The sequence below is a fragment of the Hippocampus guttulatus genome, chromosome 14, assembly GCF_054856545.1.
Source record: "Hippocampus guttulatus isolate MCC_2025c chromosome 14, RoL_Hgut_1.0, whole genome shotgun sequence".
NCBI lineage: Eukaryota > Metazoa > Chordata > Actinopteri > Syngnathiformes > Syngnathidae > Hippocampus > Hippocampus guttulatus.
The window spans coordinates 80567-97190 of NC_141274.1; the positions used below are offsets into that span (position 1 = coordinate 80567).

Consider the following 16624-nt stretch of genomic DNA (forward strand, 5'->3'; position numbering starts at 1 on the left):
TTATTATTTGGGATATTAGCATAAATATTGACGACCGGGTACATGCCAAAAAAGAGAACTCCGGTCTTCTTCTTCTGATTAGTTGCGCCATTGCGCGCGTGCGCGTTGGTTCTCACCGGCCCACCGCCATCGTCGTCAACATCTCGGTGCTCCACTCCAGATCGGCACCTCTCCCTCTTTCCTCATCCCAGCTCGGTGGTCCCGGCGGAGGACGCGTCAGTCAGTCGGGGAGGTTCGGGAGCCCGGAGGAGGTACCGGAGCTGAAGAAGTAGTAGTCGTAGTAGTCGTTGTATTAGTAGTACTACTCGTAATAGTAGTAGTTCCACACACGGAGGCGAGGAGGACATGAAGGACACGGAGACTTGCTGATAAACAAACCTCCGCTGAAGACAATAGAAGGTAAATTCAATATATCCATACCTATTTATTTGGTTGTCTTTTTTTTGAGAGGCAGATGTCTTTTTAAGGCGACACTTGTTGTCATGTTGTCACATCGCCGAGGCAGCTAGCGGTAGTTAGCATCGAAGCTAGCTGACATTCCCCGCAGCTTCGAATGATTCATTTGCGGGAATGGAATTGTCAACTAAATACTGTACAATTGGGCGAGTAAAAAGCTCTTGTTTTCGTGAGTGAACAGAATGCGCGTGTCGCCTACTACCGCTTGTCATTCAACGATGAAACCGACGTCAAGTCAACAGCAGCTAGCCGATGGACGAACACGGATCATTCATTTTGGGCTTTTTCCATTTCGACTTGCTTCACTTGTGTCTCAAACGTCCACCATTAGCCACCTCAAGAGATGTCTCCCCCCGCCCACTTTGGTCCCTTGTTGTCCTTTCCCACAAATCCAGCCGTGACGTTCAAAATTCCGCGGTTAAATTGGTGGGTCATTTTAGCTTGAATATGTCCACATACCAGCTGAATTGGCTTTTTTTTTTTAAACTTGACATCTGTTCAATAGGAGACGCTTTTGTGTTGTGAGTCAGTGGGAGGAATCGGAAACCTCGAAAGCGCCGCACAACAGTTAAGTGGCAGCTTCTCAAAAGTGTGGTTCCCTGTTTTGGATTTTGGACCTTATTTGAAGTGGAATTTCCCCAACCATTGCACTGTGTGATGTCAGAAGACTAGTAGGCAATAATGGGATGCAATACAGCCCTCACTGCAATTCGTCATCGAGACCAATACCGAGTAGACACAGGGCCCCAATTGCTATCCAAAAACATTGAAATACCAGTGATTGAAATATTTATTCTAGTCACGAGAATCCCTCAAGAGGCAGGGGTGGAGTGCCTTGCTCAAGGGCCTCTGACTGTACTGCGAAGGCAGACTCGTCCCTCTCCAAAAACACGTTGCCATGTTTTATTTTATTTTTTGTCCGAAGCGAGATCTGAACTGACCGATGTCAAACATTGTTTGTTTTCTGTCGGGATATGCCGTTAACGGTTGATTTCATGCCTACTTTTGTGAGGGTTAATGTTCAAAAAGGACGCTCCCACTTTGTTTTCCACATTGCTGTCAATGATTTGAATAGCGGCGGTGTCGTCCGCGTCCGCGTCGCTCGATATGTCCCTTCGGCAGGCACGCTTGTCCATGGCGTAAGCTCCAAGCTGGAATGAGCGCAACGTGATCCTTGCGTGTTTGGCTCGCAACTCTGTTGTCGCTCTGCTCCGGACACATTGTTGTTGTCCCTTAATCAACAACCGGTTGTGCTGTGAGACACCCCGGCACGTACGCTCGTTAGGTTGTGAGCAGAAGTGTTTTCTGATTTGGGCAGAGGGGAACTCACTGGCCACTTTGTATGCAGTATCAGCTTTCCCCCCCCCCCCCCCCCCCCCCCAGAACAGATAAGACGGAGTGCAGCCTGTCCTGTCTCTTCTCCGGTTATCCAGATTCATTTCTTTCTCCATTGCTTCCCGCTTAAAATACGAACAAATTGGAGGTTGTGGTACAGATGACGTTCCTCCCCTCGAGGTTGCACGGCCGACATCTTTCCCGCTTTGTGTAACTTAATATGCCAACCAACAGTCGGGTTCATTTCAGCACGATACTTTGCTATGCAAGTGGACTATTCCCTCTGTGGTCACCCCCCCCCCTTTTTTTTTTTTACAGTCCTGTCATCGTCCCATATTTGCCGTCACATATTTTGGATGGAAATGAATTCACGTGCCGCGGTAACTCCGAGCCGTCCGAATAAAAAAGCCACTCACTTCCCCCGATGAGTCACAATAACAAGCAGACGCAGCAATCATCATATCGCTCATGTGACCGACCGCGCGCGTGTGTGAGAACGTCACGTCACGCCGCGGAGTACACCTTGTTATCAGGAGGGGGAAAAAACGCCGCGTCACGAGTGTGAGGCCTTATCAGCCGTCAGCACCTTCAAGCTGTCATCTCATTGGCTCAACGCTGAGGATCCTGTCGCCTGGCGGAGGGGAAAAAACAAAACACAAAACGCACACCGTGAATTCTAAAGTTGATGACAGCATTTCGCAAGAGCGCAGTGAGCCGATGACGTGATAAGTTGGGGCATAAATAAAGATCAGCTTCGGGATGCGAGCGGCAGTCATGGTGGAGTGTCATGCGGTCTTGTGGGGGCCATGAAGAGGCAAAGATCCTCGGGGACCACCAGAACATTGACAGCAGTGAGTGAGTAAATAAAAAGCAAATCAATAAAAAGGCTAGAATTCAAAGAAGTACGTCAAGAAGTTATTCAAAAGCCCAACTAAAAAGATGTGCCTTCAGCCTCCTCTTATCTCACGCTACATTTGAAGACTCGTTTCAAGAAATGTATGGATCCTGTTGATTGTAATACAGGATCACAATTTTTGCTTCATCCCGACTCTGCATCATTTCATGAAAAGTTTGGTGTTTTTTTTTTTGTGGATTGCCGGCAAAAGCGATGCCACTCTCGCACGCGCGTTTTTCATCTCCAAGCAGCGTCCCTCTCCCACGGCTGCTCTCTGTTCAAACTAAAGGCCAGCGTGAGATGGAAACATTTTCAGGTCTCGTCAAGAAAAGCCAGCGCGTTTTCAAGCCCCACGAAATGAGACCCTGTCCCGACCCGCCGTTTGCAACAACATCACGTTGCCGTTTGGCATGAGTTAGCCGGCTTGCGACGAAGGAGATTTTTATTCTTGGCACTTTGCTCGCAGGCGGAAGCCATGAACTACGTGGGTCAGCTGGCCGGGCAGGTGCTGGTCACCGTCAAGGAGCTCTACAAGGGCATCAACCAGGCCACGCTGTCGGGATGCATCGACATCGTGGTCGTCCGCCAGCGGGACGGTAGCTACCAGTGTTCGCCCTTCCACGTGCGCTTCGGCAAGCTCGGCGTGCTGCGCTCCAAAGAGAAAGTGGTGAGTTCCCTCCACGCTTGGAAGATGTTTGCTCTTTCAGGTGGTGTGTGTGTGTGTGCGCGCGCTTTGGTCACCTCGGGGCAGTTTAAGAAAGACATACAGTACTTGAGGCTCAGTGCCGCTCGCGGCTTCTCAGTACAGCGGTAATAATAGTTGTTCTTCTCAGAGAATGAGAAATACGGTGTATGCCTCCGAGTATTATTTGCTTTGTCTACATGTGTTGCCGCACCCTATGTTTTCAGATGCCCATTGTCAAAGGCGGTGGTTCTTAACTGGTGGGTCTTCACCCAAAAGTCCGTTTTGGGTGCAGACATCTAGTAAAAAAAAAAAATTAAATTAGATGCGTTTGTATTCAGTTCTTTTCAGAACCGTAATGAGGTTAAGCTCCTACATAGAGCATACAATATTGGGTAAGCGTCAGGAAACGTTACTCAACTTGTCCTCTCGTCACCAGCTACTCTGTGAACAGATGTGCCGCTCAGTCTTTGGCTAGCGAATGTCATAGCCGGAAAAATGCTTTGGAGGCATGACAAACTCGTATGAAATTGCGTTTAAAAATCTAGCATTCTGTACATGTATCTTGAGAGGCTATGTTTAAACAAACAAACAAACAAAAAAACCATTGGTCTTCACTACTGTAAAATGGGTTGGGACTTTGCAACAATAGGAAGATTCAGTTCCCAGGGTGACAACATTTGACATCGACTGCATTCAAGGGTAACGGCACCGCCACTTCGATGCTAATTGTTAGCCCGTGCGCCTGTAGTTTCCCATTGTATGTTAGCATTCAGGTCGTGAAAGCTTGAAATACTCGTGTTGTCTAGTTGAGAGTCTGGCAGTAGCCGCTACCATGTCGATTTCAAGGGTCCGTCCGCTTTATCCCACCATCCCTTACCCCCGATTCTGTCTTGGTGCTACGTGTGTAGAGTAGCAACACGGAAAAACACAGAAAAGTTCAGGCATTTGCAGGCTGTGTCTTCCCCCTTGTTAGACTTTTATTTCTTTTTTTTAATGACTCACTCGAGGTAGTATTTTTCGTGTTTCTTTCTTTGCCTTGATGAATGGTCAGTGGGGGGGGGGTCTGTGTGAAGTTGGTACTTTCTGACAATTTCTTTAGAATACCGATGGACTCGGAGCAAGGAATGAATGAGCCGTTGCCATGGCAACAAGCACCACAATTTGAATGCGTGGGCAGGGGAAGAAACTGAAAGGGGGGGGGGTGGAGAAAGGGCTGTTTTGCAACCAGAATCTCATCTTTTATCGCATTTACTCAACTCTATTTTTAAATGGAGCTATTTTGAAGTGTACAACATGGTCCCTCCTTCCACACTTGGCCCACTGTGGTCGAGCGAGCCGTGGAGACAACTTCCGATGCATGTGAGCCGTCACCCACTTGGCAGGGTTAAAGAGGGCGCTCATTTATTCCGCCTTATTAGTCAATTAGACATTAAACTCGGCCATCATCCCTCGCCTCGCGTAAATTCCCCCGTCGGGCCCGGAGGGTGGGAAATTAAATCTTGCGACTGCCGAGCAAGCCTCATTTTCAGCGCGGCACATCGGGGTCGCGGTCAGCACGTCTGCGTTGCAGTCAAGATGGTCTGCCTGCCTTCAAATCCTGGTTTGTTCCCACTTTGCGAAAAAAAAGTGCGTTTGGTTCATCGGAGACTACAATTTCGCTTGTGATCAGCGGGTGACGGGTTCAGGGTCCCCGCCTCTTAGCCTATTTCAGCTGAAATAGGCTCCAGCTCACCCGCTACAGTATTCCAATGAGGATAAGCGGTGAAGAAAACGGTTGGAAAGCCAAAAGATTCATACCAAGCTTGTCACTCAGTCTAAACTAAATCCAAAGGACTCTCATTCTGCTTTTTGGTCATTATAAGTCTTTGTTTAATTAATTTATTTTTTTCTTGTCCAGATTGACATTGAAGTGAATGGAGAGCCAGTGGAGTTGCAAATGAAACTCGGCGACAATGGCGAGGCTTTTTTCGTTCAGGAAACCGAGCAGAAAAATGTAAGTATGTCACAATATGACTATTTTTAAACGTACTTACGCCACTGTCGTGACCGGTGGCCCCCTTGCCTCCAAGTGTCCGACATCCCGTCTCACCAGTGACAACCACAAAGTCTGCAGGATGTCGTTGCTGTTGTTCCTTTTTGGCTGCAATAGCCTCACACTATATCCGCACCTAGTATGGATTTGTTTACAAATAGTTTTGTCTCTGGAGTACCTACCCACTGATTCATTGGAAATGGTCTGTGTTAGCTGCCCCCCCGCCCCAAATTGTGTCTATGAGCAAGCAGTTCTTGTGTTTACCAGAGTAGGGCTAATTGACATCATGCCGCCTCCAAACAGACTTAGCAGCAAGATTCATCGTTTGATCGCTGGCTTTTTTTCTTCTCGCTCTGGGCTACAACGCAACCCCCTAGCTCTGGCCCAGGTCGTCATGGTAATGAGAGCCGCGCTTGGCTTCGACCTTGTAATAGAGGGGGCTGGGGGTGAGCGATGGCTCATACGCATAAAACAAGACCTTGTTATTTTGTTGTCATTGTTAAAAAAACAAAAACAACCCCCCAAGATTTCTCCTTTTAAATTTGCTTCTTCTCCGTCCTCCGGCAGATTGTCCCCGCCCACCTGGCCACATCCCCGATCCCGACAGAAAGCCACCTTTTCTGGATCTCAGAGGTGGAGCACCGGTCGTCGAAAGACTTGGCGGACGACGACCCGGCCGACCAGGAAGACCCACCCGATCTGCCGGCTCCCGCCACCGTCTCTACAAAAAAGAAGAAGAAACGGAGGAAAAAGCACAAAGGAGACCCCCGTCGGGAAGAGTTGACTCCCCCGATGTCGGTCACCCCCGGTGTCGCTGCGACCACGCCGGCTGCGACGACCAACGAGGAAATGTTTGAGATGGACCTGAGCTCTGACGAGGATGTCTCGGTGCCTCACGTGTCCAGATCGCCTTCAGTGTCCACAATACGAGATGTTGACCCCAGACTCCCGGCGGCCAGACATAACTTGGATGGTTACGCGCTGTCTGATGGCGACTGGACAACAAATGACAGGTGCGTTTTCGGACATTTGCAAGGATTTAAAATAGAGGAAGTCAATGTTTGTTTGTTTGTTTGTTTTTTTCCCCCGCCAAATAGTACACCTACATTTGGTACACATCACTGGTGGAATTAGCATTTCGTAGCACTCGGCAGATGACTTCCTGAACTCCTCGTCAGACCGTCCCCGCCCAAACAAATGGACCATTTGAGAACAAAAGACGAGATAACGTCTCAGAGCCGTGCTGCGGGACCCGACCGGTACTCGCCTGTGAACAATTAGTCCCACCTCCAACTCCCAATGTGCACATTTTAACATAGACGTAGCGATTCTCCGTTGCCCAATCAACGGGTAGCGGTGTGTGTCGCTCCGCCCCGCCAGTGTTTGTACAGCTAAAAAGGAGGCCTTAGAGTCAAGAAATGTGAAGTATTTGAGGAAATACGGCACCGATGGCAAATAAACCGCTCCTTATGTGTACACGTCTTTTTCTGTCCCTTCAGCCGTGACTTTTCCCAGGCCTTTTCTCCAAAGAGTGACTCCGAACTGATGGTGAGACCCTCGGAGACTTTGCTGCGAGCCGAGTCGCACATGCAGTGGACCTGGGGAGAGTTTCCGGAAACCGCCAAGGTCAGAAATGAATCTTCCGAATGACGTTTGACGTGGATGTTTAGTCTTATTCCTTCCTCTCTCTTTGGACCGCCAATATCCAGGTGACCAAAAAAGACAAAGCGGAGCCACTTAAAACAGTGAGCATCACCCCTTCCGAGAGCACCCATTTCCGCGTCATCCTCAGCTCCGAGGCCATGGAGGACGACGGCGAAACGGACGACGCCGACCGTCCCGCGTGCGCCATCGTCAAGCCCGAGGCGCGCGCACTCACGAGCACCTCCTCCACTACCATGTGCGAGAGTCTCGCCACTCTGGCAGAGCCCGTGGACTTGCTGCCGTACAACGTGGTCACCTCCACCCCTGGCGGCGGCCAGCAGAGCGACTCTCCATCTAAAAAGAAAGGTAGGTTGGATTTTGTGTTCGGCGTAAGTCGGGCTGGGCAATTGCTTTTCTCGATGAATTTGAGTTTATTGCTTGGCAAATTTTTCGGGACTGGTTTGGTCGCGCAAAGGGCGTCGTCGCCGACGTGTACGGCTTGCACGAGCGACGTGGCTGCACGCTTCACAGACGCTTCGCGGTCCCTCTTTGCCGCCGCCGCAGCGCTGGTAGATGGCCACGTTTTTTGTGCACCTCACTTGTTTTTTGCTGTGCCCAAAAGCAATAGTCGTGTTGACACTTGAGCGTTTTGTTCAAAATAAAGTTTCAAAGCTCGTTTCGCACCGGCGGACCTGAAGCAAATTCAAAAATGGAAAAAAAAAAAAAGGAACATTTGTTTTGAATACAGTACTGTCGTCATTTGCTTTCACTATCGGCAGAGGGAGAAAATATCGATTAAACTCCGAAGGCCTGCATTTCTGGCTCATCGACCGAGGCCAAATTTATTGCACAACCCTCATCGTGAACTGAACCCGCGTCAAATGAATTTGTTAAATGCAGGTGTCCCGAAGAGGAGCCATCATCAGGGCCCCGAGGACATCTACCTGGACGACCTAAATGCACTTGAGCCCGACGTAGCCGCCAGATACTTTCCCAAGAGGTTCCACTGCCGCCGATGTTCAAAGAAAGTAGTACGAACACGACCTCACCCGGTATTCTCTTGCCGCAGCGAGGCCGAGGCAGCTGGCAAGCACTGGATGGAAACGGAGATTCCCTCGGGCTCGCAGTCGCCGCAGTCGGTCGGCAGCGCCGCGGCCGACAGCGGCACCGAGTGTCTGTCGGATTCAGCCGGCGACCTCCCGGACGTCACGCTGTCTCTGTGCGGAGGCCTCACAGAGAACGCGGAGATATCCAAAGGTAGCGGAAGTGCGCCTTACCCGTAACCGGCCCTCGTCGTCATGGCAACAAAAGCCATTCTTGGGTTTCGGGACACCCGGCCGTAGACTGGGCGGAGGGAGCAGCGGTTCAACAAACCCCTGCTATTCATCTGTTAACCACGTCATCCCTTCCCCCAGATGTGTTGGTCGTATTTTAATCTGGGGGGGGGGAGAATAGATATAAATGCAGCAGAGAAAGCTTTGTAGAACTTGGGCAAGCAACTCTTCTCTTCTCTCTTCAGAAAAGTTCATGGAACACATCATCACCTACCAGGAATTTGCTGAAAATCCATCAATTATAGATAACCCCAACCTTGTGGTTAAGATAGGAAATAGGTAAGCGTCGTGTCCTTTTTGACACCGAAAGGCATACCACCGACAAACGCGCGGTAAATACCCGAACCGCTTCTCAACTCTTTTGTTTCTCGCAGATATTATAACTGGACTCTTGCCGCTCCCTTGATTCTAAGTCTACAAGCATTTCAGAAGAATTTACCAAAGGTAATTAGAAGTTAGGACCGTGGATGCGCTCTGTACTGTTGTCACGCGCGGGTCTTTGAAGAGCGCTTTGTATGATTCAGGCTACAGAGGAGGCCTGGGTGAAGGAGAAGATGCCAAAGAAGTCGGGACGCTGGTGGTTCTGGCGGAAACGGGCGGACGGTGCAATCAAGCAGGTTTGTGTGGAGTTTGAGGCTATTTTGCTTTGTGCGAAAGTATGCATTTCCATTTTCTTGCAGTCTGAGACGAAGCTTGACGCTAAGGAGCAGTCGCAGTCGGCGCACGAAGGACCCGCCGTGACGCAGGAGAATCTCACCTTATTGTAAGTCGCTTCCAAACAATCGTGTATCGCTTATGTCGGTCTGCAGCAAATGTAATCAAATAAATGTATCTCGAAAGGACTAAAAGCAATGACTCGTCCAGCGATGAAGAGCGCGAGGAAGTGAGCGCCGCGTCATGTCAGGAGAGACAGCATCTTAACGACGGTCAGCAGCATCTCGGCGCGCATGCCTACAGGAAGTCGCTGCGCCTATCCTCCGATCAGATCGTGAGTAAGCTTAGAAATGGAACCGATTATAGACTGAGTAAACAGCGCGGGAGGGGGCTGCGGGGTGGAATACAAGAATTTACAAGTGCCTGTTTTGACTTCACTTGCCAGTTTGGGGTTCCATCCGCTGGCTGAAATTGGTACTTGCCGCATTCAATATGTTCACAGCGGGGCGATACGTACTGATTGAAAGATTGCCAGATAGGTACATTGATAATTGAATACATTGATTGAGAGATCGATAGATTGGGTGGTGGGGGCTAGGTTGATTGCCGTTGCCCAAAACAGTATTATGCTTCCATAGTCTGTACAGACAAAACAATGCAGTATCGTATGAACCACAGTCGAGTCCACCCTGGACATGTACAGAAGAGATCTGAACTAGGGCTGGGTGATATAGCCAAAAAGAAGCATGATTACTTTTTTCAGATTGCCCCCCCCCCTTTTTTTTTTGGATTCTGCCAATTTTAAATCATCCGTACTGAAAACTGAAGAACCTAGCGTGAAGGTCAACATTTGAATGTATTTGAGTTATTGTTTTAAAAAAGATAGAAATAGGAACAATATCAGCACAGTTGATACTCAACAAGTGTAACTCAAGAAGGGTTCAATGAATGACCGCCAGAGCGCGCAGTCACTCGGAGGCCTCGCGTTCACAAATTCTGCCCGTTTAAGACGTCACGTCTTTCTACGTCATTCGCGAATACGCGGCGTAGGCATTGCGCCTCAGAGGCGTCTCATTGATTCAATTTCGACGTACCGTATTTTATTTGAATGTGCCAGGTTGGGGCCAAATTTCTCCTCTTAATGTTTGACTACTTGACAACGGCGCTCCCATTTTCAAAAGATTGGACCGGATGATGCAACCCCCTGGGTCTTTTGTATTTTGGAAGCATTTGTGGCAGCGCCGATAGCGCGTGATTGCGGTTGTAGAAAGAGCGCAAAGCTTGAAACGGTTCCCCTCTGCAAACGCAGCAGCCGTTGCCAATGTGCTTTGCGCGACAAAAGCACATCATCGAAAAGCCATGAACAAACGACAACATGGGTATAGCAAAGAGAAAAAAAAGTATATTTCCATCTGATTTAAATGGCTTCAAGAAGACATTTTGACAACGTTTCAGCATATTTCCAACCCAAAGATATCAGGCCGCAGATTGGCGATGTACTTGGCACGTTGTCTTAAATCGTAATTTTCTCAGCATTGCGCAACCGACGGTGAGTGACTTGCGGTGTCAAAAGAGCCGCCCGCATCTGCGGAGGATAACGGGAAGCCACGGCTGACGTCTGTTTCGCTGCCCGCAGCTGCATTTTAACTCCACGTTTGCTCATTGTTTATTTCCGACTACGACTTTGCGTTGATGTCTTCAACTTGAAAACCAAAACGGAGCGGGAAAAGTTTGCCTGTAATCGGCTGTGGTCACACATTTCCGCCGCGTCCGATGGAGTAAATACGCCGGCGGCCGATTAGCGACCCGAGTTTTACCATCGCTAATTGCGATGGCCCCGCTGTGAACAAATTTAGTGTGGCTTGTTTTCCACCGTCCTTGTGCTTCTGCTGGCAGGCCAGTCTGAAACTGAAGCAAGGCCCCAACGACGTGACTTTCAGCATCACCACGCAGTACCAAGGCACGTGCCGCTGCGAGGGCACCATCTACCTGTGGAACTGGGACGACAAAGTCATCATCTCCGACATCGACGGGACCATCACCAAGTAGGCCGCCCGACGACACGCCCACGTGCGCTCAGGACTAAATGTTCCTTTGATTGTCGATTCTCGAATCACGCGTTACGATAGGACGTAGAGGTGAGCGGTACGGACAAAAATGTCTATCCCGATACAGCCACATTTTTGATATGTCGGTAACAATATACGGTATATTATTCCCGTTTCGTATTTTGTATGTTTAACTGAGAAAAGGATGCCACGACAAGAGCCCGCACATGATAAAAAGGCTTTTTCCTGCAAGCGACTTTTTTAGATGAAGGCAATTATCTGCCAAGGTCTTACGATGCATTTCCTTTTTAATTAGCTCCAAGCTCAACTCTGACACGCCACTGACGTCGCCCCCCCCCCCCCATAGGCCCGCTCAGCAAAGGCGCATAGCATAGGTGGCCGGCAGCACGTCAAACGAGCCAGATTGGCCGCGGCTTATTATCTCCCGTGACCCCGCAGGAGACTAGTGACGTGTGGCTTCCGCTAGCGCGGCGCTCACAAAGCTCCATAACGAGCTCGTTTACATTTGAGCCGCTTCCAGCCTTTCCCGTGCTGAGCTATTCTTGCTTTCTACAAGAACGCCAGTTATGTTGTCACTCCGATGGTCGCTTCACCTCAGTTCTGTCACCTCCAGGTCCGACGTGTTTGGGCAGATCCTGCCGCAGCTTGGGAAGGACTGGACCCACCAGGGGATTGCCAAACTCTATCACTCAGTAGCTGAGTAAGTGCGCAATGACCATTGACGACACGGGAAGGAGCGTCTGAGCTTGAGTCACGGTTGTCACGCTGCGGGTTTTGCCTTTCTTGTGGGCCAGCATTGATGAGGCTTTGCTTGAAACGGAGTCGTACTTTATGACTTCAAAAAAACCCACACACGCACAATTTAGAGTTCACAAAATGTTTCTGACCTTTTTTTTTTTTTAACCGTGACTCATGCATCGACAAAATTAGCAGAACTTTGTGTTGTCAATTGAAACCTTGAAACTTCAGCTGCACACTTTTGTATACAGACTGCGGATGAAAGCCATCCTCCTTTGTAATGTTGCGATGCTGGCCGTGTTAAAACTTCAAAATGTGCCCCCAGGCTGGAATTTAGACACTCCTGGTCTTTCATAGTGAAGAGAATTTGTTTTGCGTTCCGAATGTTATAATCTAGCCAATCAAACTGGTGCTCTCCAGAATGTTCTCAGCCGTTCGCCTTTGTCTTCTCTTTGGCCCCCCTCGGCAGGAACGGCTATAAATTCCTGTACTGCTCGGCTCGCGCCATCGGCATGGCGGACATGACGAGGGGCTACCTGCAGTGGGTCAACGACGGCGGCACTATCCTCCCCCGCGGGCCCCTCATGTTGTCCCCCAGCAGCCTCTTCTCAGCCTTCCACCGGTAACCCCAACACACGCGCGCAAGCACACGGAGACTCGTGAAATGTGCTTTCTCCCCAATGTTGCGCGCATCCGTATTTGTGTTCTTTTAGCCGTGTTATTTCTTTTGAACTCTGCTTTAACTTGACATAAAATGGCACCCTCGTCCTAAGGCTTGTAATTGCTTCGACATACATCAACAAGATGGCAGCAAAGCACTTTGATTCTATCAGACAAAGCTTTGGCCTGACGACACTCCTCCCTTCAGTTCAACGTTGGTACTAACCACCAGATGGCGCTAAAGCGTTGTTTTAATGAGCCATGGCTGGAATTTTTCTGCAGAAAGAGTTGACATAGGTGAGCAAATGTACAGTATTTACTTTGTAGGTACGGGGTTTTTTTTTTCTGTAGTGACAATTTCAATTCAGATTATTTAAAACGGCACATTTGATTTCAGTACAGATCTGAAACATAACATTGAAAAGCTTTACAAAAAAATAAACACACATCCATAGGATACATAACACACAAACATTGAAAAACAGCCTCCAACTGATTCCTGAAAAGCTCTCCTCTCAAGAAATACGGTAGCCCGTGGCACCCGCAGGTGCTTTGGTTGCGGCCTCTCGCGACATTTCCCAGCACTCTTGTGATAAGACCCTTTTGAAAAGGATGCGCCGATACAAGTAAGGTCGGCCGTGACACAATTCAGATTTTGTTCCGCTCCCTCGTGGCAAAATGGGGACACGCGTCAAGGCAGGAAAAAGCAAGGAATTGGATCTGTATCGTATCGCAATGATAGCCTTTGTCTTTCTCATGGCCCGTCCTCATTGATTTGATTTTGATCTTTCATTGAAACTGCGTGAGCTCAAACAAAATACGCTTTGTCCGTAGCGCATTTTGATGTCGATACCATGAAATCAAAGCGGGTGAACTTTTGCCCCGATCTTCGTCTTTCTATTTTAAAACCAAAAATGTCATCCGTATACATAGGAAAAAAAAAACCAAAGGAATTGACCTCGCCGTTCCAACGCTTTCGGAAGGGAGCCGGTCACATTTAGATGCCGGCTGCTGTTTGATTTGGACTCCCAGGAAACGGCGAAGGCCTCTGGCATCCCCCGTTGGCATTTTTCCCCAAACGTACCATGTGTTGCGCAAACCCGAGCTCTCTATTACAGAGCATTTTCACTTTAATTACACTGGAAGGGAGTTGTCTGCCATATTTTCTGCCGCCGTTATGTCGCCGTCGTCTCGGCTCGTAACCGCAGCGACGTCCGAGGCCTCGCCTACGACATCTGTCATAACAGCCCCTCGTTGTGTTTGCTCCGGGCACGAGGAAATTCTTGCTCCGCGTCATGCCCGTCCAACTTAACTCAGGCTATAATCGCAGCCTCGTGTTTCTTCAGGGAGGTCATCGAGAAGAAACCCGAGATCTTCAAGATCGAATGCCTGACGGACATCAAGAACCTCTTCCAGCAGAACAAGCAGCCGTTCCACGCCGCCTTTGGCAACCGAGCCAATGTGAGTTTTCAACCAGACGCGACGCGACGCAAGCAAACCGCGTCATGTGATCTAATGCGGCGAATCTCTCCGGCCGCACCGACGCAAGCGGATGACGGTGCCCCGCCCGAGAAAAAGTGACACATACTGGCTTCGCATCTCGTCCCCACGCGTCATCCAGACACGCAATCGATTGGGGCGGGAGGGGGGGCAAATAGCTGGAAACTTGTTGCTAGTATGATGCAGGCTATTATGCAATCATGTATGAGCTCATCTTAAATATGTTTACACTCTTGTTAAATTGATTCTTTATAAAAGTCCTTCGTGGCCATGAGCTGTAAACACGCGTCGATTTTTATATCCTAACCAGGTTTAAAATTGTGACTTCCTTGTACAGTAAGTTCGATGTCCGTCGTATAATGCGAAGCGCAACTTTTCTTCTTCTTGTCTGTGTAGGACGTGTTTGCCTACAAGGAGGTTGGCGTTCCCGTTTGCCGGATCTTCACGGTCAACCCCAAGGGAGAGCTGATCCAGGAGCAGACCAAGGGCAACAAGTCATCGTATGTACACCTGACGGCCTTTCCTTCTTATTATTCAAAAAACAAAAACAATAAAACTTTGGATCAATTTTGGGCGGGGGCATGAACGGATTCCGAGCGTTTCCATTATTTTCCATTCATGCGTTTTGAGTTGCGAGCTTGGTCACAATGAATTCAACTGGTGTCTCAAGGCGCCGCTGCACTTGGTTGTTCAATCTCACAGTTGACGGGTGGGAAGGCGCTCAAGACAAACGGCCCTTTGCATCCAAACAATTCGAAAATCAAATTTCCGTCCCATGCGCTCGATTTCAAGATGAGCCGTTGTTTGTCCAGTTACTGCAGGCTGAGCGAGCTGGTGGAGCACGTGTTCCCACTGCTGAGCAAGGAGCAGAATGAAGCTTTTGCAATGCCCGAATTCAGTTCCTTCTGCTTTTGGAGGACCCCCATCTCTGCCGTGGACCCCGCGGACCTGCTTTGAATATGGCTCAGGTACTCTCTCGCTTTCTTGCAACGTGGAGAGGACCGAGACGACGACACTTCAAAGGGCGGCCCGGAGGATCAGAAGACCTTTTTTTTTGTTTTGTTTTTTTACGGCAATTCCCTGGCACCGCAAATGCACAAAAGAGACACCTGAGAGTTGCTCGCTTTTGCCAAACCAAACGCCGCCTTAGAAGCCCTTCTGGACCTGCTTAACGGCTGCCGCAGTTGCGGTACAGCGAGAATGAGTCACGCTCAGTATTCAAGGTCATGCCTCCGCTCTCAACACGAAGCAGCTACTCCTCATGCGGAGTCCTCTCACTTCAATGACGAGAGGACAATATAGGCACAGAACGCTCTATTTATGAACCACCTCTGATCAGTCATTATTATTATTATTATTTATGATGATAAATGGTATGTTTAAGTTATTACTGATTGTGACGCCTTTCGCTTTGTCTGAAGAAGTCTTTTACGGCCACATTGTTGGGCAACATTAGCACTAAATGCTAACAGGAAGCCTTTTTACTTTGAAGTCAATAATATGTTCATGTTTGGTACACGCATATTCCTCGGCGTATGTACACAACCGTTCAAATCGCTTCATTCAGTTTGGGGTCGCTTATTATTCGTTAAAAAAAACAAAAACAAACACTTTTGGAAAGAAAAGCACGAGAACGAGACGTACGCAATAATATACCATTCAAAAGTTGAGGCTCTTTCAGATAATGAAGCCACATTAAATGAATCGGCAATGCATTCCGCACGTTATTAATATGTTTAACAGCGGTGAATTCCAAAAAAAAAAAATTCTAAGCGCCCCCAAACGGTAGTGTATATACTTAGAGCTTCCATTTGAAGGATTCTGACAAAAGATGCAAAGGAGTGGTGTGACTAACTGATGACTTTGTCTTAAAGCGGCAAGAGACGCGCTGTCAACGCAGCTTTTTTTTTCTTTTTGCTGATCTTGTCAAAACAGCTGGCTAGTGCCGGATGTGCACAGGAAGTGATTTGTGTACGTTTCCGCGGGAGCGAGGACCAAACGTTTGGGGGGGGGGAAAAAGCAGGACTTTAAGCACAAGTGACGCAAACAACTGCATGGTCAGGATCAGTTGGCGTTATTGCATCCACGGTTGAGTCACGCGTGTCCTCTGGTTCGCGATATATTCATCAATAATCCATTCTTTCTATGAAAGTAAAGTATCTTGTGTGGACAGCGCACACCATCTCGCCGCATCACACACGTCTTTGTTATATTATATCACGAAGCCACAAATGAAAAAAAAAAGAGTCCCGTTTTTAGGATGTGCGGATTACTCTGTTGCCTTTGATTTGTGTGTGTGTGTGTCTTCTTTTGTTTGTCATTTCTTCTTAAGTGAATAATGCTTGCTTGCGTGTGTGTCCCACCCACACGGAACAACCACAGTGTTCGTTTGTAGATCCAAATGTGGTTGAGAGTATCTTTCAAAATACAAATGGTAAAGAGCAAATACATTGAAAAGATGGAAGAAAATAGGCCTACTGATGCTGATTGTGGCTGTTATGGTCTCGTTTGTATTCAATAAAGTTTCTAACTGAAAATGTTTGTGTTTGGGCTCCATTTTGTTTTGTCCACAGTCAAATGTTGAAGAGGAAAAGTGTAACAATAAAAATATCCTTGGACAGC

The 16624-nt window shown here is 48.4% G+C and overlaps 1 protein-coding gene across 3 annotated transcripts; it reads left to right on the top strand.

The window, feature by feature from the left end:
- The first annotated feature begins 253 nt into the window (after positions 1-253).
- Positions 254-16539, top strand: lpin2 (lipin 2). 3 transcript variants are annotated; one of them, XM_086129118.1, is made up of 19 exons: positions 254-399; positions 3153-3353; positions 5269-5364; positions 5971-6416; positions 6903-7029; positions 7113-7413; positions 7948-8047; positions 8117-8304; positions 8567-8660; positions 8756-8825; positions 8906-8998; positions 9062-9144; positions 9222-9369; positions 10932-11080; positions 11718-11804; positions 12312-12464; positions 13849-13963; positions 14399-14502; positions 14815-16539. In XM_086129118.1, the coding sequence occupies exons 2-19, from the start codon at positions 3162-3164 to the stop codon at positions 14957-14959; spliced, it is 2691 nt and encodes an 896-aa protein (XP_085985244.1). In that variant the 5' UTR covers positions 254-399; positions 3153-3161; the 3' UTR covers positions 14960-16539. The 3 variants fall into 3 exon arrangements, with proteins under 3 accessions (XP_085985244.1, XP_085985243.1, XP_085985245.1); XM_086129117.1 differs by lacking the exon at positions 254-399 and adding an exon at positions 2514-2642; XM_086129119.1 differs by lacking the exon at positions 254-399 and adding an exon at positions 2526-2646.
- The last annotated feature ends 85 nt before the right edge of the window (positions 16540-16624 follow it).